This window comes from Wasmannia auropunctata, unplaced genomic scaffold (genome assembly GCF_000956235.1).
Source record: "Wasmannia auropunctata unplaced genomic scaffold, wasmannia.A_1.0 LD336023.1, whole genome shotgun sequence".
In the NCBI taxonomy this organism is placed as follows: Eukaryota; Metazoa; Arthropoda; class Insecta; order Hymenoptera; family Formicidae; genus Wasmannia; species Wasmannia auropunctata.
The window spans coordinates 1,502,220-1,517,198 of record NW_012026867.1 but is presented as its reverse complement, the minus strand read 5'-3'; the positions used below and the strand labels follow the sequence as shown (position 1 = coordinate 1,517,198).

Below are 14,979 nucleotides of genomic sequence, written 5' to 3'. Positions count from 1 at the left end.
TTTCCGTATTGTACAGCTTGGAACATATAACCATGATAACAATTGTATTGTTCATGCTTCACTACAATCACTCATATCACTATAATTGAACACACTTTTAGATATTCGTTCGATGCATGCTAGTCGCTTACAATTTTCACGTCAAATTTCATCTTCATGAAGGATTAGAAAGAAAAAATACATATTTATACATCTATATAATATATATTATATATAAAACAAAAATTGGAATGTGTATGCTATATTGCCATTGATAATGCAAATGACAAAATGTTTGTTACGTGAATGTTGTTTAAAGCTTTTCATTTAAACGTATAAATTATATTGGGGGGAGAGGGGGGAAAGATCTATGACATAAACTTACGAAATAAAATGCAATATTTTTGGTCATACCCCTCAATCTGTTTTATAATTAATTACTTTTATCTCCTCTAAAGCTAAAATAAACATTTTCGTTTTAATTAACGTGTGAAGAATCTCAAGCTATAAGCGTAGAAATAAAATTATAAAACGTTAGTTCTTTCTTCTTGTATAATATATATACGCATTAATTAATATAATACAAGTATTTGATTGGCTTCCTCAACTACTCGCTTACAAGTATTTCATGGTGACATGTTTTACTGCTCTCCATACGTATATCAGAAAAAAAATTGGATTACATTCTTGAATCGTAAAAATTTAGATTTCTTTTTAGGATAACAATGAAATGCTTTATACAATAAAACTTACTGACATTTCATAATGAAAAAATAAGTGGACTGTATGCTAAGTATTAACTATACATACAATAATATATTATAGCACCTGCTTAAGAGTTTTATCATTAATGGAAATACATTTTCTCAATGCGCAGTTCTTGAATTTAATATAATTTTATATACGAAACGAGACATTTGTTTTTTCGTTGATTTTACAGGAAAGTGTTAAGTTACTGTATAACGGAACATTATCGGGAGGAACAACAGTCTCAATCATTTGGATACAGATTTCATATGCATAATGGTTTCGTGACATATAAAATAAAAAATATGTAACGAAAGTAATAAATGTAGGGGAAAAAACAAAACGTATATATTTTGACGTAAAAGTACAACATTGGGATGTGTACTGGATGAAATTTTGAATGCAGTTATAGAGTATATGATGCAAATATAAATACAATGGAGCGATTGATCAAAAAGTATACTTTAAACTCTTATAAGCAGATGTGGAGGAACAAACGTTCGTTTAACGTTTATTCAAAAAGTTCTCGTAAAACGCAAATAAGCGATACAATTAAAACATTATAAAAGTGAATATTTTTGGAGAATTTACATAAAAATTCAGATAAAATACTATAATTATCAGTATAAAAGTGTAGAGCATTAAGTTAATGCATCAATATCGATTTCCTATATTTAAAATGTCGTAATTAACATCTGCGCGATTATTCCACTTCATTAAATATCATATTCAACATATAAATACTTTAAATTCCACCGGTTTTAATTGGTTTTAATGCCGCATGAATGAAGACACGGAAGTGAAAAGGAAATCATGTGAGATATTAAATAACTAGCCTTATAATTGAAAATAAGTTTACTTGGTAATGACGTAGAAAATATTTAGATTAATAAAAAAAATGTAACATCTTCATTATCAAGAATCTTTCTTTATGAAATCAATACTTAAATTCTTTTTTTAGACAATGCATAATAGATATAAATTAATGTATCACATAAATAATTTTTACATATTGATTTTATGTAAATTACATACATAGAAGACACATCCAAGATACAACGTTAAAGAATCTTACAGCAGGAAACTTGAAAGGAATTGACAAGTGAAATACCAATTGTTTCTAATTCTCAACAATAATTTTATTAAATTCGTTATATTATTATACGATGAAAAGTATAAAGGAATAAAAGGATAACTCGTTGTATCCTGAATCTAAACCTCTTTTTGAGAAATGCATGTTTGATTACTGATATTTACACTTACAACAAAAAATAGTTCTGTTTAAATTGATTACTTTACAAATTCTTCACTATAACTTTTTATTACTTTAAATTATTATTTTAAATGAAATTTATATATATATATATATAATTAAAATCTTGAAATACGTAAAAAATCTACTAATGACGCGATGCTCGATTATCACGAAGAAAAAGTTGAAAGTTTTCATCGTGAAAGCAACATAAAAATCAGAACACCACACTGAGAAAGACATCTCAGGTTTATCTAAAGTCTTAGGAGAAAAAGAATAAAATATATATTAATTCGAGCATTATAATTATTGTACTGTTATTTTTATTATATTCATAGCATATTAATAAATAAATGTCTCTAAATTTTTTTTTTTCTGTGGTATAGGTGTGTATAAAATTCTTCATTCCCTATTCTTCGTCTGAATTGGCCTATGAATTTTAAGATTCTCTAATGGATATTATAAATGAGATTAATGTTTGACAGACATGTTTTTCTTTTTTCCTTTATCTCTATATGCATCTCAGGATATTTGGTTACAATTAATAAATATTACAATGTTGCAAAAAGCATCTAAATTCTTCTTCAATATGAAGCTCTCTTTCTCTTTCTTTTCCTGGTAAATTATGTCGATACATCTGGACGATTAAAAAATACGCGCCTATGACAATTTCAGTCCAATACACATTCCCAACCTTAACAAATCTTTCAGGTTCGATTCTCAATGCACGCAACGAGCCAACCCTTGTTATATTTGTAAGTCATTGAATTATTATACGTCGGCAGACTCGTCATGTACTTACTACAGGCAGACATACGTACATATACATACATAGATACATATATATATATACATATATGTATATATGTATATTAGTATGATTAAAATTAAAGACTATTAGGGGGGAAGGACGTGGAGCTATTACTGTGAGCCAGACTTAACATGGAGCCGCTAAGGCTTTCATCGTCCGGATAAGATTCTTTCGATGCCTCCGCTATCGCCAGAGCACTGCAATAATAATTTGAAAAATGCTATAAAAATATTGCGCAACACACATAACTACGTCTGGTCAATAGTAACGTAATGAGACTCTTCTTGTAAAATAAATTTAGTTAAACTTTAGATTATATATCACATATAGCCACGTACCTGAATCCTATTCTTGCACTTTCCTCATCAAATTGCTGCAGTTCCCGTTCTTGCCTTTCATGTAGCAGGCGTATACGTTCACTTCGTTCACGAAGGAATTCCTGAGTTTCTGCTTCCATTTTTTGTTCAAGCAAAGCCCGTCTAACAGATACACGATCTTCCAACTCACGACGTTCCCTATTCCTCTGCGCCTCGGCTTGCATCTTATTTTTTGATTGGTATGCCATTAAAATTTCTAATTCATAATTTAATCTTTCCTGTAAGATTAACGTTAATTTGTTTCATTAATGCTATATAATTATATAAGGCTACAAGACAATACACATTGATATATAATAATCATTTATCACATCGAACCTTAAGATTATGGCATTCTACTTCTTGTGACTCGTCCAGCCGTATACTCTGCTTTTGGAGCATTTCAGCGATACTCTGCTCATATTGATCACCTAAAAGTGCCAATTTGCGTCTTTGTTCTTCCTTCAACTTCTTAATTACTGCCTTCTGCTCATCCTTAGCAGTTGTTTGCAGGATTTGAGCTTTTAACGCTTTATATTGTCGTGTCTGTATTTTACAAGTTTCTCTGAACTGTTTACGGATTTGCATCTCCTTTTGCTAAAATTGAAAATTCATTCGTCAACATAATTTCTACCAAATATACAGATAAAACGCATTGAAATTTAAATGTTAATTTCAATACGTTTTACTTAAAAACATTTATACACTTTTATCTTAATATAAATATCAATATACTGCTACATATTATTTACCTTGAGACTCTTCGGTTGTTGCTTAAGTTCTAACGCATGCTTCTTACGCAGATCACGTTCAGCTCTTTGCATATAATCCTGTTGATTACAAAGCTCTGTTGAATGCTGTCGATGTACTTGATCCTCACGAAGTGCGTGTACTGCTCTTTGTTGTCTATATTCTAATTCTTGCGTCTTTTCATGATGTCGCAGAAGCATAGCATGTGCTTGCTCCAGTTGCTGTTGCCGTTTATTCAATTCCTATTTAACAAATGTATTCAAATTTATAAAATTCACATTCTCAAAACATTGAATAAAAGATAAAGATGTCAATTAATAAGCTTAATCTCAGAATTAAATTATAATATAAGAAAAGCCATAAGAAAAGTTGATAATTTGCAATGTTCAAAATAAAGAAATACAACATAGATTTTGGAGAAAATATGAAGGTTCAATAATAAAATAAAAACTTTTTAATATATCAATAGTAATACGAACTTCTCGAAGAAGCTCCTGCTCCAAACTGTGGAAGATGAGTAACTTTTTTCTACGGAATTTTCGAATTTCCAGATCCAAATATTCTCGTTGTCCCCTCGCAAGCCGTTGTTCCTCTTGCGCTTCCATCTGTCTCAAATTGTCTTTCTGACTTTGAAGTGTAGCATCTCGTTGCCTCTTTGGAGTTACCTCGTCCTGAGAGAGTTCCTTTTTCCATCTTTCTTTATAGGCCTATACAAAGAATAACATATGTTTAAAGATATATAAATGAAATTGTATTAAAATTTTGTATATCTCGATAAATTCTTTTTATGCCAACATCTTACTTTGTACTCTCTTTTCTGTTGAGCTTCCAAAGCTTTACGATCAGCTTCCTGTCTACTTGTTATCTCTTTATTAAGTTTCTTTTCGGCATTTTGATTTTGTTTTAACTTGCGTTCCAGCTCTTGTAGATGTCTGAGCTGCAATTTCTCGAGATCCTTACTAAACTGTTGCAGCAGAGTTTCATACTCCTTATCCAACAGTTGTTTATGTGACTCCATTTCCATCTTGCAGCGTTCTTCTAATTTTACCTGCAAAAAGGAGAGATATTACATCGTAAATATAAACATTTTAATTTAATCTTTAAAATTTCAATTTTTTAAGCATACAATGCAAGTTTTGAAATTCATCAATCGTTATCAGAGATTATTTCCCTCCTAATAAATCGTATATTAAAGTTAAGTTAATATGTATATTAAAGAGAACGTTTGATTGCTTACCAAAGCACCTTGGTGTTCTCTCCTCATTCGTTTGTATCCACTCATTTGTTCATGCATCTCTTCTTGCATATGTTCTTTCTGTTGTTTCGTAACAATTGAAGTTGTCCTAATTGTTGCAAAATTATTGGCACCGTGTTCAAGAAGATTGGCAGTGACACCACCTGCTGAGACCTTATGCCGATTTCTGACAGATCCCGATGAGTAGTCATTACCATCAGCATTCGGCAGCGGCAGGCTATTGGTGGAGGAACTTTGAGAGCTTGCTGAGACGCCCATCGAGTGAATCGAGTGTTCTGAGGTAATTGAATTGCTTTTGCTACTATCACCACCTGTTTGTTCATCAGGAGTATCTGTAAGTGGTTGCAATTTTGAAGATTCGAAAGTATCGGCAGAGCACATTTAGGATGCGCTCCATTTAACGCTCGCAACGCTCTTGGAATCATTTCAGCTTTGTTGTTTATCAAATGTTAAAAAAAGGAAGCTGCTCGCAAGCGTTAAATGGAACGCAGCCTTAATTAGCATACTAAAAAAAAGAGAGAAACACAAAAATAATTAATTTACTAAGATTGACACTTGATAAGCGATCATACCGTCAGCGTCACCAACTGTGCTCTCTGTCTCGCATGCGTCGATCATCAAGATTTTCTTCATCTTACGATAATTCAAATTATCTAATTCCCGGACAGCGGCTTTCGTTCTCTGTATCAAATCTATCAAAACTTGAGGAGAACGTGGTCTGGTGACAAATTGATGCTGTAAAATTGAAAGCCTATAAGAGAACAACTAGACTACTACTAACATACCGCATATAATGTGACAAAAAAAAAAGAAAAACAATTATACAGACGTAACGTATCGCCGCAGACTATACGTAAGGACAACTCACTGATAACAGCTTCCCGGATGTTGGTCTTTCAATTGGACTTTTTGTGAGACACACCTCAACAAAGTGTCGAAAAACATCAGTCCAATCTGGCGAATTTAACGTTGGAGTGTCGTTCTGTGCAATATGATACAAGGCGCTCATTGCGTTCATATTAAAATAAGGTGGTTTTCTTTCCGCTATAATCAATAACATAAATAACGTAAGTTTAAGCTAGAATAAATAATTAAAATAAGACAATTAATAAGATAATTAGACAAAACTTTCTCCTTTCGATAAAACAGAAAAGTTAAGATGTTAATTAAATTACAGAACTTTGAAAAGTCACATTAATATCTTTCAAATTCGAATAATCATTGTTTGCTTTGTCGACATTACAAAGAATTATCATAAATGCAGAATATTGAATAATCGTTGCAAATAATAAAACGGTAATAGTTATTTTAAAATATTGCAAATCATTAATGTACAAAAAATGTTAAAGCTAGTTTTACACATAAATATATAATCGAGTACAGTATATTAAACACGTGTACCTAATTCGATGCAAGTTATTCCTAGTGACCATACGTCAACCTTGCCATCATATTGCCCCTCGTCCATGGCCAATATAACTTCTGGCGCCATCCAGTATGGAGTCCCTACGAAGCTATTGGCTGGACATTTTATACTCGCGGACCCGAAATCAGCTAATTTCACTGTACCATTCTCAGTAAGTAGAATATTTCCAGCTTTCACATCGCGGTGGATTCTCCCGAGGGAGTGGAGATAGTGTAAGCCTCGTAATACACCTTCGCATATTGCAGCTATTTCTTCTTCCTTCAGTGGTCTTTTGTGTACCTCGATAATATCTGATGCGGAGCCAAGACAATATTCCATCACCAACTGCAAAACGGCAACGCGCCGCGTGCACAGTTTTAATATCGGTTAAAAAAATCGCTAGTTCGAAAAGTTCGAAGTATGGACGCGAATTGACTGAAGGACATAAAAATTCAATATATCGCACGTACCCAGGCAGTGTGGTCCCTGAGATAGCAACCCTTATACTCTATAGTGTTAGGATGATTAAGTTGCCTAAGAAATCGAATTTCCTTTAAAATGTCTTGCCACTTTTCCACCGTTTGCTTCCCCAGGTAAGACATCTTCTTGATGGCAACAATTTCTTTGGTAACCAGGCATCGTGCATAGTAAACAGCCCCGAAACTACCATGCCCGATCTCGCGCAGATCCTCAAATATTTTCTCCGGATCATTTTTCTCAAATAATTCGGCAATCTCTGGGTCCTTTAAACTACCAGGCCTTGCAACAGCTGGCATAGTCGAGTTGTTGATAATTAAGATGCCCGAGGCCTAGTCCAGACACCTTGCCCCGTTATCTTTAGATTCCTTGCCCGAACCGTCTGTTTTTAATGAATCCTCTGTCAGTCCATTCCCAAATTTAACATTCTATCTATAAAAGAAATATATTTTTAGATCCAGATATTTTCAGCTACATAAAATTTAAAGCTACAATAACATATCAATGTATATCACTAAATATACATTGTTTCATAATCTTAATTAATTGTATAAAAAGTAAAATTGTTAGAAAATACTCGAAAATTTATAGCTATTATGTAAGACATTATGTTAAAGGCATATTTCCTGTTTAGAGATAAAAGATATTCAATGATGAAAATTATAAAAAATATATTGATGATATCAAGGTTTATTAACTTTTTACTTTTAAACACTAAATATCTTGATAAGTACAGGATTAAAATGTGATGAGAAGATCACTGTCGACTTAAATAAGAGATGAAATTCTGTTATTTCTTTGTATTGCCAGTGGTTGCATTCATACAACTATTATTATCTCAATGTCTCAATTATCTCGATATCTACAATCATCAGTGTCTCAATATTTTTTTCTATGAGAAATCTTATCTCAGATTTCAATAGGGAATTTATGTCTCAATATCTGCAAATCATGTTAGTTTTATAGTTACCACACATACGCGGTCAATTAAGAATGACAATTTTGCAGTGAAAATAAGTAAAACTCTTAAATAAACGATTTAAAGTTTCATTAACTTATGGTATTATTATATGGCATTCTTGCGTAGTTATACAAATAATGCACACACACGTCTAGAAATTAAGCAGATTATCATTCAATTACGAAACAATTCAATTGTGCCGTCCTACAAAGGAGGACTGTCTTTCATACGCCAGCATTTGCCGCAAATTGTCATTTCTCAATGTCGGAGATCTTAATAATTAAGCCTTCCAGTTTCACGCACTGCAGTCGACTCGCGCCGGAGATTATTTTGAAAACAGTTTTCCCGTCTACTTTACATCCTCTCTCGAATTTTGAATACGAAAGTGATATAGCAAACGTTTTGCAATTATGTATCTCCTTCGTGAAATTTCCAACTCTTGACAGTTCATCGAGAGAAGTCCACGTCCGAGAACTCTCGTGGGGTTCTCGGGAGGGACCGTTCGCTTACACGGGGAAAGCATCCGCTAATTTTCCGCTCGTGCGTTATCAGAAATCGAGGCGAATCCTTCCTCTCCCGAATCGGATACACCTCGCGCGTGTTTTTTTCTACGAGCGGTAAGGGACGGAGTGTGTACACTGAATGGCAGCACGGTGCGTTGAAAGCGCGAATGCACCAACAACAAACATTCACGCTCGGCCCATTGTCCGAATCTTGTCGTCGTCGTCGTCGTTCCGTTTTTTATTTCTCGTCCGCGAGGGAGCGAGGATCTAAATGCGATTCCCCTCCCCCTCCCTCCCGCCCTTCCCCGCAATTGCGACGGCGAGGGGAAGACACGTAACGGCTTCAAACGACACAGAAATAGGCACGTTCCTCCCGTAGGAGCGACGAGAATCGCCGCACTCCCGTCATTGTTGTCGCGTTAGTCACGTTACTCGCCCGCGAGTGGCTGACACCTAGTTTGTACCATCGAGAAGTCCCCGATTCTCGGTGGAGAGGAGACTCTGCTCGTCGCGTTTCTGTCGCGCGAACAAGACCGGATCGGGAGCAAGAGAAAGAGAGAAAAGAGAGAGAGAGAAGGGGGGAGGGGGAGGAAAGAGGGAGAGGGATTCAAGAGGCAAAATTCGGCAGGGCGCGCACGAGAGAGAGAATTATCGACGCGCGGCGCCGAGGGGGTATATCCTTTAAACGCGAACGTACCCACCTCCGGACTCGAGAGACCCGCAATCTTTCTCGCGAGAGAGAGAGAGAGAGAAAGAGAGATCGGTGGCGACGCGACGTCGGGAAATTCGTTTGCGGAAGGAAAAGGGAAGTCTGCGGGCAGATCGGATGACAAGATGGGGCGATCCGCGATGACGACAATGACGAAGACGAAACGACGACGACGACGACGACGATGTTGATGGTAATAACGGTGACGACGACGACGACGGCGACGAGAGAATTCGCAGGAGGTGGAGAAATGCGGGCGTAAGGAGGGTTGGGTGCTCGTCGGCCCGCGGTCGGGGCCCCCTACCCCACCTCTTCCCGTCGCCGTCCTCGTCCTCCTCGCGCTCTCCGCTGCGCCTACCCCCCTACCGCGTCGCGGTGCAGCGCTGCACCGCGCTGCGCCGTCGACGACGACGGGACGAAAACATGCACCTCGCGCGCCTTATAGCGCGCGCGTCACAACGACCGGTCCCGTCCCGTCCCGTCCGTCCGGGTGGCGTGACATCGCCGCGGTTTCACGGGCCGCGACCGATGGGAATCCCCGCTGGGCCGTGTCAGAGAGCGCAGGGCAGAGGTCGGGCTAAAAAAAAAAAGGGCCGAGAAAATATCGTATTCACCTCCAAAATGGCGAGGGAGCGGGCGGGGAAGCATGCGCCTCGCAGGCTCCGTGTGCACTTCTCTTCAGGCGGAGGAAGAGGCGGAGGAGGAGAAGCAGCAGCAGCAGCTCTTTTTCCTGAACCTGGCCGCCGATCCCGCGGGCATAATTAAGCGCCTGCGATCCTCGGGCGAGCCCGCCGCTGATTCGCGAGACTCGCGCACCGCGCCCCGGAACAATACACGCCTCGTCGTCGTCGTGCGGGTCGTGCCGTCGTCGTCGTCGTCGCCGTGTACGCACGTCACGCACGCACCTACACACACGTACACACACACACACACTCTCTCTCTCTCTCTCTTCTCTCGCGTGCGCGCGCGCGAACACTCTCGCGAGAGTGAACGGGGCGCGAGACAGCGAGCGACGACGAGCCCACCGTACCTCGGGTCCACGGACGATCGCGGGGACCGTGCGCGAGGATTCCTCCACCTACGTCTCACGTCCGATTTCGCTCGTCCCGCTTCGTACCGTACTTGCACCGTATACACCGTACACACTACACGGCACACCAGGCGCGCGAGAGCCGTCCGTTCGCGATGGCGGTGGCGCTCTACGCCGGTCACGTTGCGAACTAGCCACTTCGTGCCATTCCTTTCCGTCGCGCTGTTTTATCGTAATACGATACAACCTGAAAGATTTTTCCCATTTATATACACATATACATATATATGTATACATATATACAAAAAAAATATTAATATATATATATATATATTTATTAAGATTTTTCAAATACAATTCTATCATTAATTATCAATAAAGCAGAAGGATGTAGTCAACAATCGAGTTTTTCGTCAGTCAGTATATATGCATGTATATATATACTATATGTATATATATATATATATATATATATATATATAGCAAAAATCTCTCTCTCTCTCTCTATATATATATATATATATATATGTATGTATATACATATATATGTGTACTAACTGATGAAAAACTCGACTACTATCTTTGACATGAATTCTATCGATTTCCGCATTGTTGACTACATCCTTCTGCTTTATTGATAGTTAATTATACAATTGTATTTGAAAAATCTTAATTTCTTAAAGAAATTAAAAAATTTTTTCATTAATTTCTGGAAAAGCTTTAAAAGAAATTTGTAATCATGTATTAACAGCATAAATTTTGTATATAATTAAAAAAGTACTGTATAAAAAAAGTATTATGCGCATTAAAATTTTTTTATTAGTTTCTGGAAAAGCTTTAAAAAAAATTTGTAATCACGTATTACAGCATGAATTTTGTATGCAATTAAAAAAGTACTGTGTAAAAAAAGTATTATACGCATTAAAATTTTTTTATTAGTTTCTGGAAAACTTTAAAAAAAATTTGTAATCATGTATTACAGCATGAATTTTGTATGCAAGTAGAAAAGTACTATGTAAAAAAATTATTATGCGCATTCACACATTGCAGCAGATTTATTTTCATGTACATACATATATGTACAAAATATGTAAATTAGCATCTAAGACCTTTAAAAAATTACCTTATTTTTAAGAATTACATTATATATGATCGGATGAATATAAAATAATGGGGAAGAAATATATATTATGTACAGAGTTTACTTTATCACATGAAAAATATTGAATATCCTATTTCAATACTTTTTATTTAAGCGATTCTCTTCTCACGTGCGCTCCAGATCTTCCATCAAAGAAGTGAGAAACGTGTCGCCATTGATTAGTCTAGTAGTTCCCACAACAAACTCGACATTTACTGGGGAAAAAAAAATTTACATGCTGCGTTATATTACACATATCTTTATTTATTCGTGCAAATAAGTACCTCGTAATTTATTACGATACTCACGATCTTCCTGTTGCGATAAAAACCGTAGTGCAGATATCTCGGCGAAAGTGCAGCCACCGATGAAAAATACTAGAATTAATTTCGGTGGTTCCGAACTGGAGTCTTCGCTTGCAATAGAATTTCCTGAAATATTTTGTTTTCTTTTAAGAATAAATACGTCAAAAGTAAGCTGTTGAGTAAAGCAAGATTTAAATTCAACTTACGTCTTGCTACTGAGGATATATTGTACGGGACGCTGCTTACGGTGGGGCCTGGCAATAATCCCATCACGTCGTTCAACCCCTGCCATCCGTTCGGTTGCACCAGTTGCTCCGCCAGTCTCACGCTCAGTGGTGCGTATATGGAATGTACGTAACTGATGTCCTTCGGTGCTATTTCACTCTCGTCCTCGACAGTTAATCTCAACGCTTTCCTCAGAACTGCGTATTGTCGCACCGACTGCTGCTGCTTTAACAAGCCAGCCTTTTCCAGATTCAACAAAGTTGGCAAATGTTGGTATCCATACGTGTGAATTATTTCTCTCTTATAGTAATCCAGTAGCTTCGGCTTCAAGCCGGAGTTCGTCAACGATTGTATGCACAGGAGACGCAAAACTTTGAGTAACGGCTGCTGCTGCGCTATCATGTCCTCGATGTACGCATTCGGCTTGTCCGTGTCGATGCAATTTAACAGTTCTTGCTCGACTTGCAATGATTCCAGGAAGTTGCTCGAATCGGTCACCTCCTTAATCATCTCGGCGATCGTGGTGTCTGGATTAGATTAAAGTTAGGTTAGATTAAAGAGAGATTACCGATAATTACTAAAATACTAATAAAAAATAAATCAAAGTCAATAAAATAATCGCCAAAATTTGAATTCAAACACGTGTCTTTATCACTTACGCCTTGCTAAAGATTGCTTTGTCGCTAGCATGTGTGGTAATCTCGCGACGAACTGCTTAATTTCTTGCACACTCTTGTCCCCGTGTCTTTCGTCAAACTGAGATGAAATCACCTTGGCTTTCTTACTAAGAACTGGGCCAACGCCGTTGAAATTTTTATCTCTGTAAGAACGAAACATCATGAAGAGAGAAAATTAGTTACCCCAGGGAGAGAATTAATAATTACATACCTGATCTCAGCAAAAAGTTCTTCTCCTGAATTCAATATGATTTGCTCCTTATCGTTCAGCGACATCGCGGTGGGAGAGTCGTCGGAGTCGTGGAATTTTCTTGCGGGTAATTGCACAGTATCTAAAACAAAAAGGAAAGACGTTCCTCTGTTATTACTCCATTCAAATTACAGGAATGATTAAAAATCGCAATCTTGAAATATGGAAAAAATATGTAAAACCGATACTTCACTGTATTTTATTCCATATATTTCGTCGATTAAGCCCTCGTAGGTCAACTGTGTAACCAAGGGTGAGAGCAAATCTACAGATCGGTCCAGCAACAATAAGTGTTCGATGGCAACGGACGACACAGGGAGCGATTTATTATCTTCCTCTTCTCTATTCAGCCTCTCCAGCAATTCCCAAACCTTGCTGGCGGCCGGTCCCCTTCCCGTGACTTTCAAGATTTTGCCGTACAACTTTTGTAGGCCTTGTATGGCCTGCGCGACTTGATACAGACAAGTGGGATCGTTCTCCAGGTGGAATTCCTTGAAGGATCCGCTCAGTTCCATCGACAGCAGATCGTTGTCGAACGGGAAGAGATCGCATTTGAATTCTTCTATCAGCGTGAAGCTGCCGAAGACACCGCGATTCTGGAGCTTCTTTTGACAAAGAAGGCTCTTGCGTGGCACGAAGAACAAGTGGAATTCCTTACGCGGCCTCTTGCCCTCTTCTCTGCAAACATGAATAAATATATATATATATATATATATATATATAAAATATATATATATTTTTGAACATGACAATTTAATTCAGATTATAATCAAATTTAAAAATAGCTGTATCTATTTGTACATAACTATTATAGTCTCAGGAATCAGGACTTTTGTTGATATTGTCAAATATTAAATATGTTAAAATTGTATTTCTATCTGGTAATATATTCGCTGTAAGTACATCCACCCGTGAATTTAATTCAGATTATAATCAAATTAAAAAATAGCAGTATCTCATTTGTACGTAACTAGTCTCAGGAGTTAGAACTTTTGTTGATATTGTCAAATTATCATATTGTCAACATTAGATATGTTAAAATTGTATTCTATCTGATAACATATTCGATGTAAGTACACTCGCTCGTGAATTTAATTCAGATTATAATCAAATTTAAAAATAGCAGTATCTTATTTGTATGTAACTAGTCTCAGGAGTTAGAACTTTTGTTGATATTGTCAAATTATCATATTGTCAACATTAGATATGTTAAAATTGTATTCTATCTGATAACATATTCGATGTAAGTACACTCGTTCGTGAATTTAATTCAGATTATAATCAAATTTAAAAATAGCAGTATCTTATTTGTACGTGACTAGTCTCAGGAGTTAGAACTTTTGTTGATATTGTCAAATTATGATATTGTCAACATTAGATATATTAAAATTGTATTCTATCTGGTAACATATTCGATGTAAGTACACCCACCCGTGAATTTAATTCAGATTATAATCAAATTTAAAAATAGCAGTATCTCATTTGTACATGACTACTCTCAGGACTTTTGTTGATACCTTCGAACATTAGATATGTTAAAATTGTATTCTATCTGGTAACATATTCGCTGTAAGTACACCCATCCGTGAATTTAATTCAGATTATAATCAAATTAAAAAATAGCAGTATCTCATTCGTATGTGACTAGTCTCAGGACTTTTGTTGATACCGTCGAACATTAGATACGTTAAAATTGCATACTATCTGGTAATATATTCGCTGCACACCCACCCGTGAACATTCTCGGCAATCAGGTCCATAAGCTCCAACTGTGGCCTCGAGATAAATATGACATTAGCAATGTTAGACGGCATTGTCAAAGTCCCGCCGTACAGCGGGTACATCTTCACAACACCGTACTCCTCCAGCAAATTGTACTTGGCGACAAGACCGATCGGTCCGGCCAACGACTGATCCCATATGATAGCCTGTGCGAAAAGGGGAATATAGCGCGCGTTAAAGTCTTGTAATTAATTTGTTTTGATCCTCCTTGAGAAGAGATTATAGGTTATAGGCAGGGTTGTGCATCTACGCGTAAAATATAATACTCTACGTTTACGTGTAAACAACGTAAACTATTGTAAAAGTGTCATCTATGTAGACAGTCAGTAGACTATATATTTATTCATTTAATAAATATATATAA

General features: G+C 36.7%; 2 protein-coding genes across 4 annotated transcripts in view; both read right to left on the bottom strand.

Moving 5' to 3' along the window:
• Positions 1 to 899: 899 nt before the first annotated feature.
• Positions 900 to 10,394, bottom strand: LOC105452997 (serine/threonine-protein kinase TAO1). Of its 3 annotated transcripts, none has more exons than XM_011694634.1 (12): positions 9,820 to 10,394; positions 7,026 to 7,464; positions 6,552 to 6,900; positions 6,019 to 6,194; positions 5,723 to 5,885; positions 5,133 to 5,461; positions 4,698 to 4,943; positions 4,375 to 4,602; positions 3,898 to 4,137; positions 3,485 to 3,742; positions 3,128 to 3,384; positions 900 to 2,986 (listed from the first exon to the last, which is right to left on the bottom strand). In XM_011694634.1, exons 2-12 carry the CDS (start codon positions 7,329 to 7,331, stop codon positions 2,866 to 2,868), a joined length of 2,673 nt encoding a protein of 890 aa, XP_011692936.1. In that variant the 5' UTR covers positions 7,332 to 7,464; positions 9,820 to 10,394; the 3' UTR covers positions 900 to 2,865. The 3 variants fall into 3 exon arrangements, with proteins under 3 accessions (XP_011692936.1, XP_011692934.1, XP_011692935.1); XM_011694632.1 differs by having other exon boundaries at positions 5,133 to 5,482; positions 9,820 to 10,393; XM_011694633.1 differs by having other exon boundaries at positions 5,133 to 5,482; positions 10,236 to 10,393.
• Positions 10,395 to 11,414: 1,020 nt separating this feature from the next.
• The window catches only part of LOC105452996 (vacuolar protein sorting-associated protein 33A), a 3,955-nt gene continuing 390 nt past the window's right edge, over positions 11,415 to 14,979 (bottom strand). The window contains exons 2-8 of the mRNA XM_011694631.1: positions 14,565 to 14,761; positions 13,027 to 13,511; positions 12,795 to 12,915; positions 12,566 to 12,726; positions 11,888 to 12,433; positions 11,685 to 11,807; positions 11,415 to 11,591 (exon numbers count right to left, since the gene is read on the bottom strand). Of these exons, the coding sequence (XP_011692933.1) occupies positions 11,503 to 11,591; positions 11,685 to 11,807; positions 11,888 to 12,433; positions 12,566 to 12,726; positions 12,795 to 12,915; positions 13,027 to 13,511; positions 14,565 to 14,761 (1,722 nt within the window). The 3' untranslated portion in view covers positions 11,415 to 11,502. The remainder of the gene's footprint in view (positions 11,592 to 11,684; positions 11,808 to 11,887; positions 12,434 to 12,565; positions 12,727 to 12,794; positions 12,916 to 13,026; positions 13,512 to 14,564; positions 14,762 to 14,979) is intronic.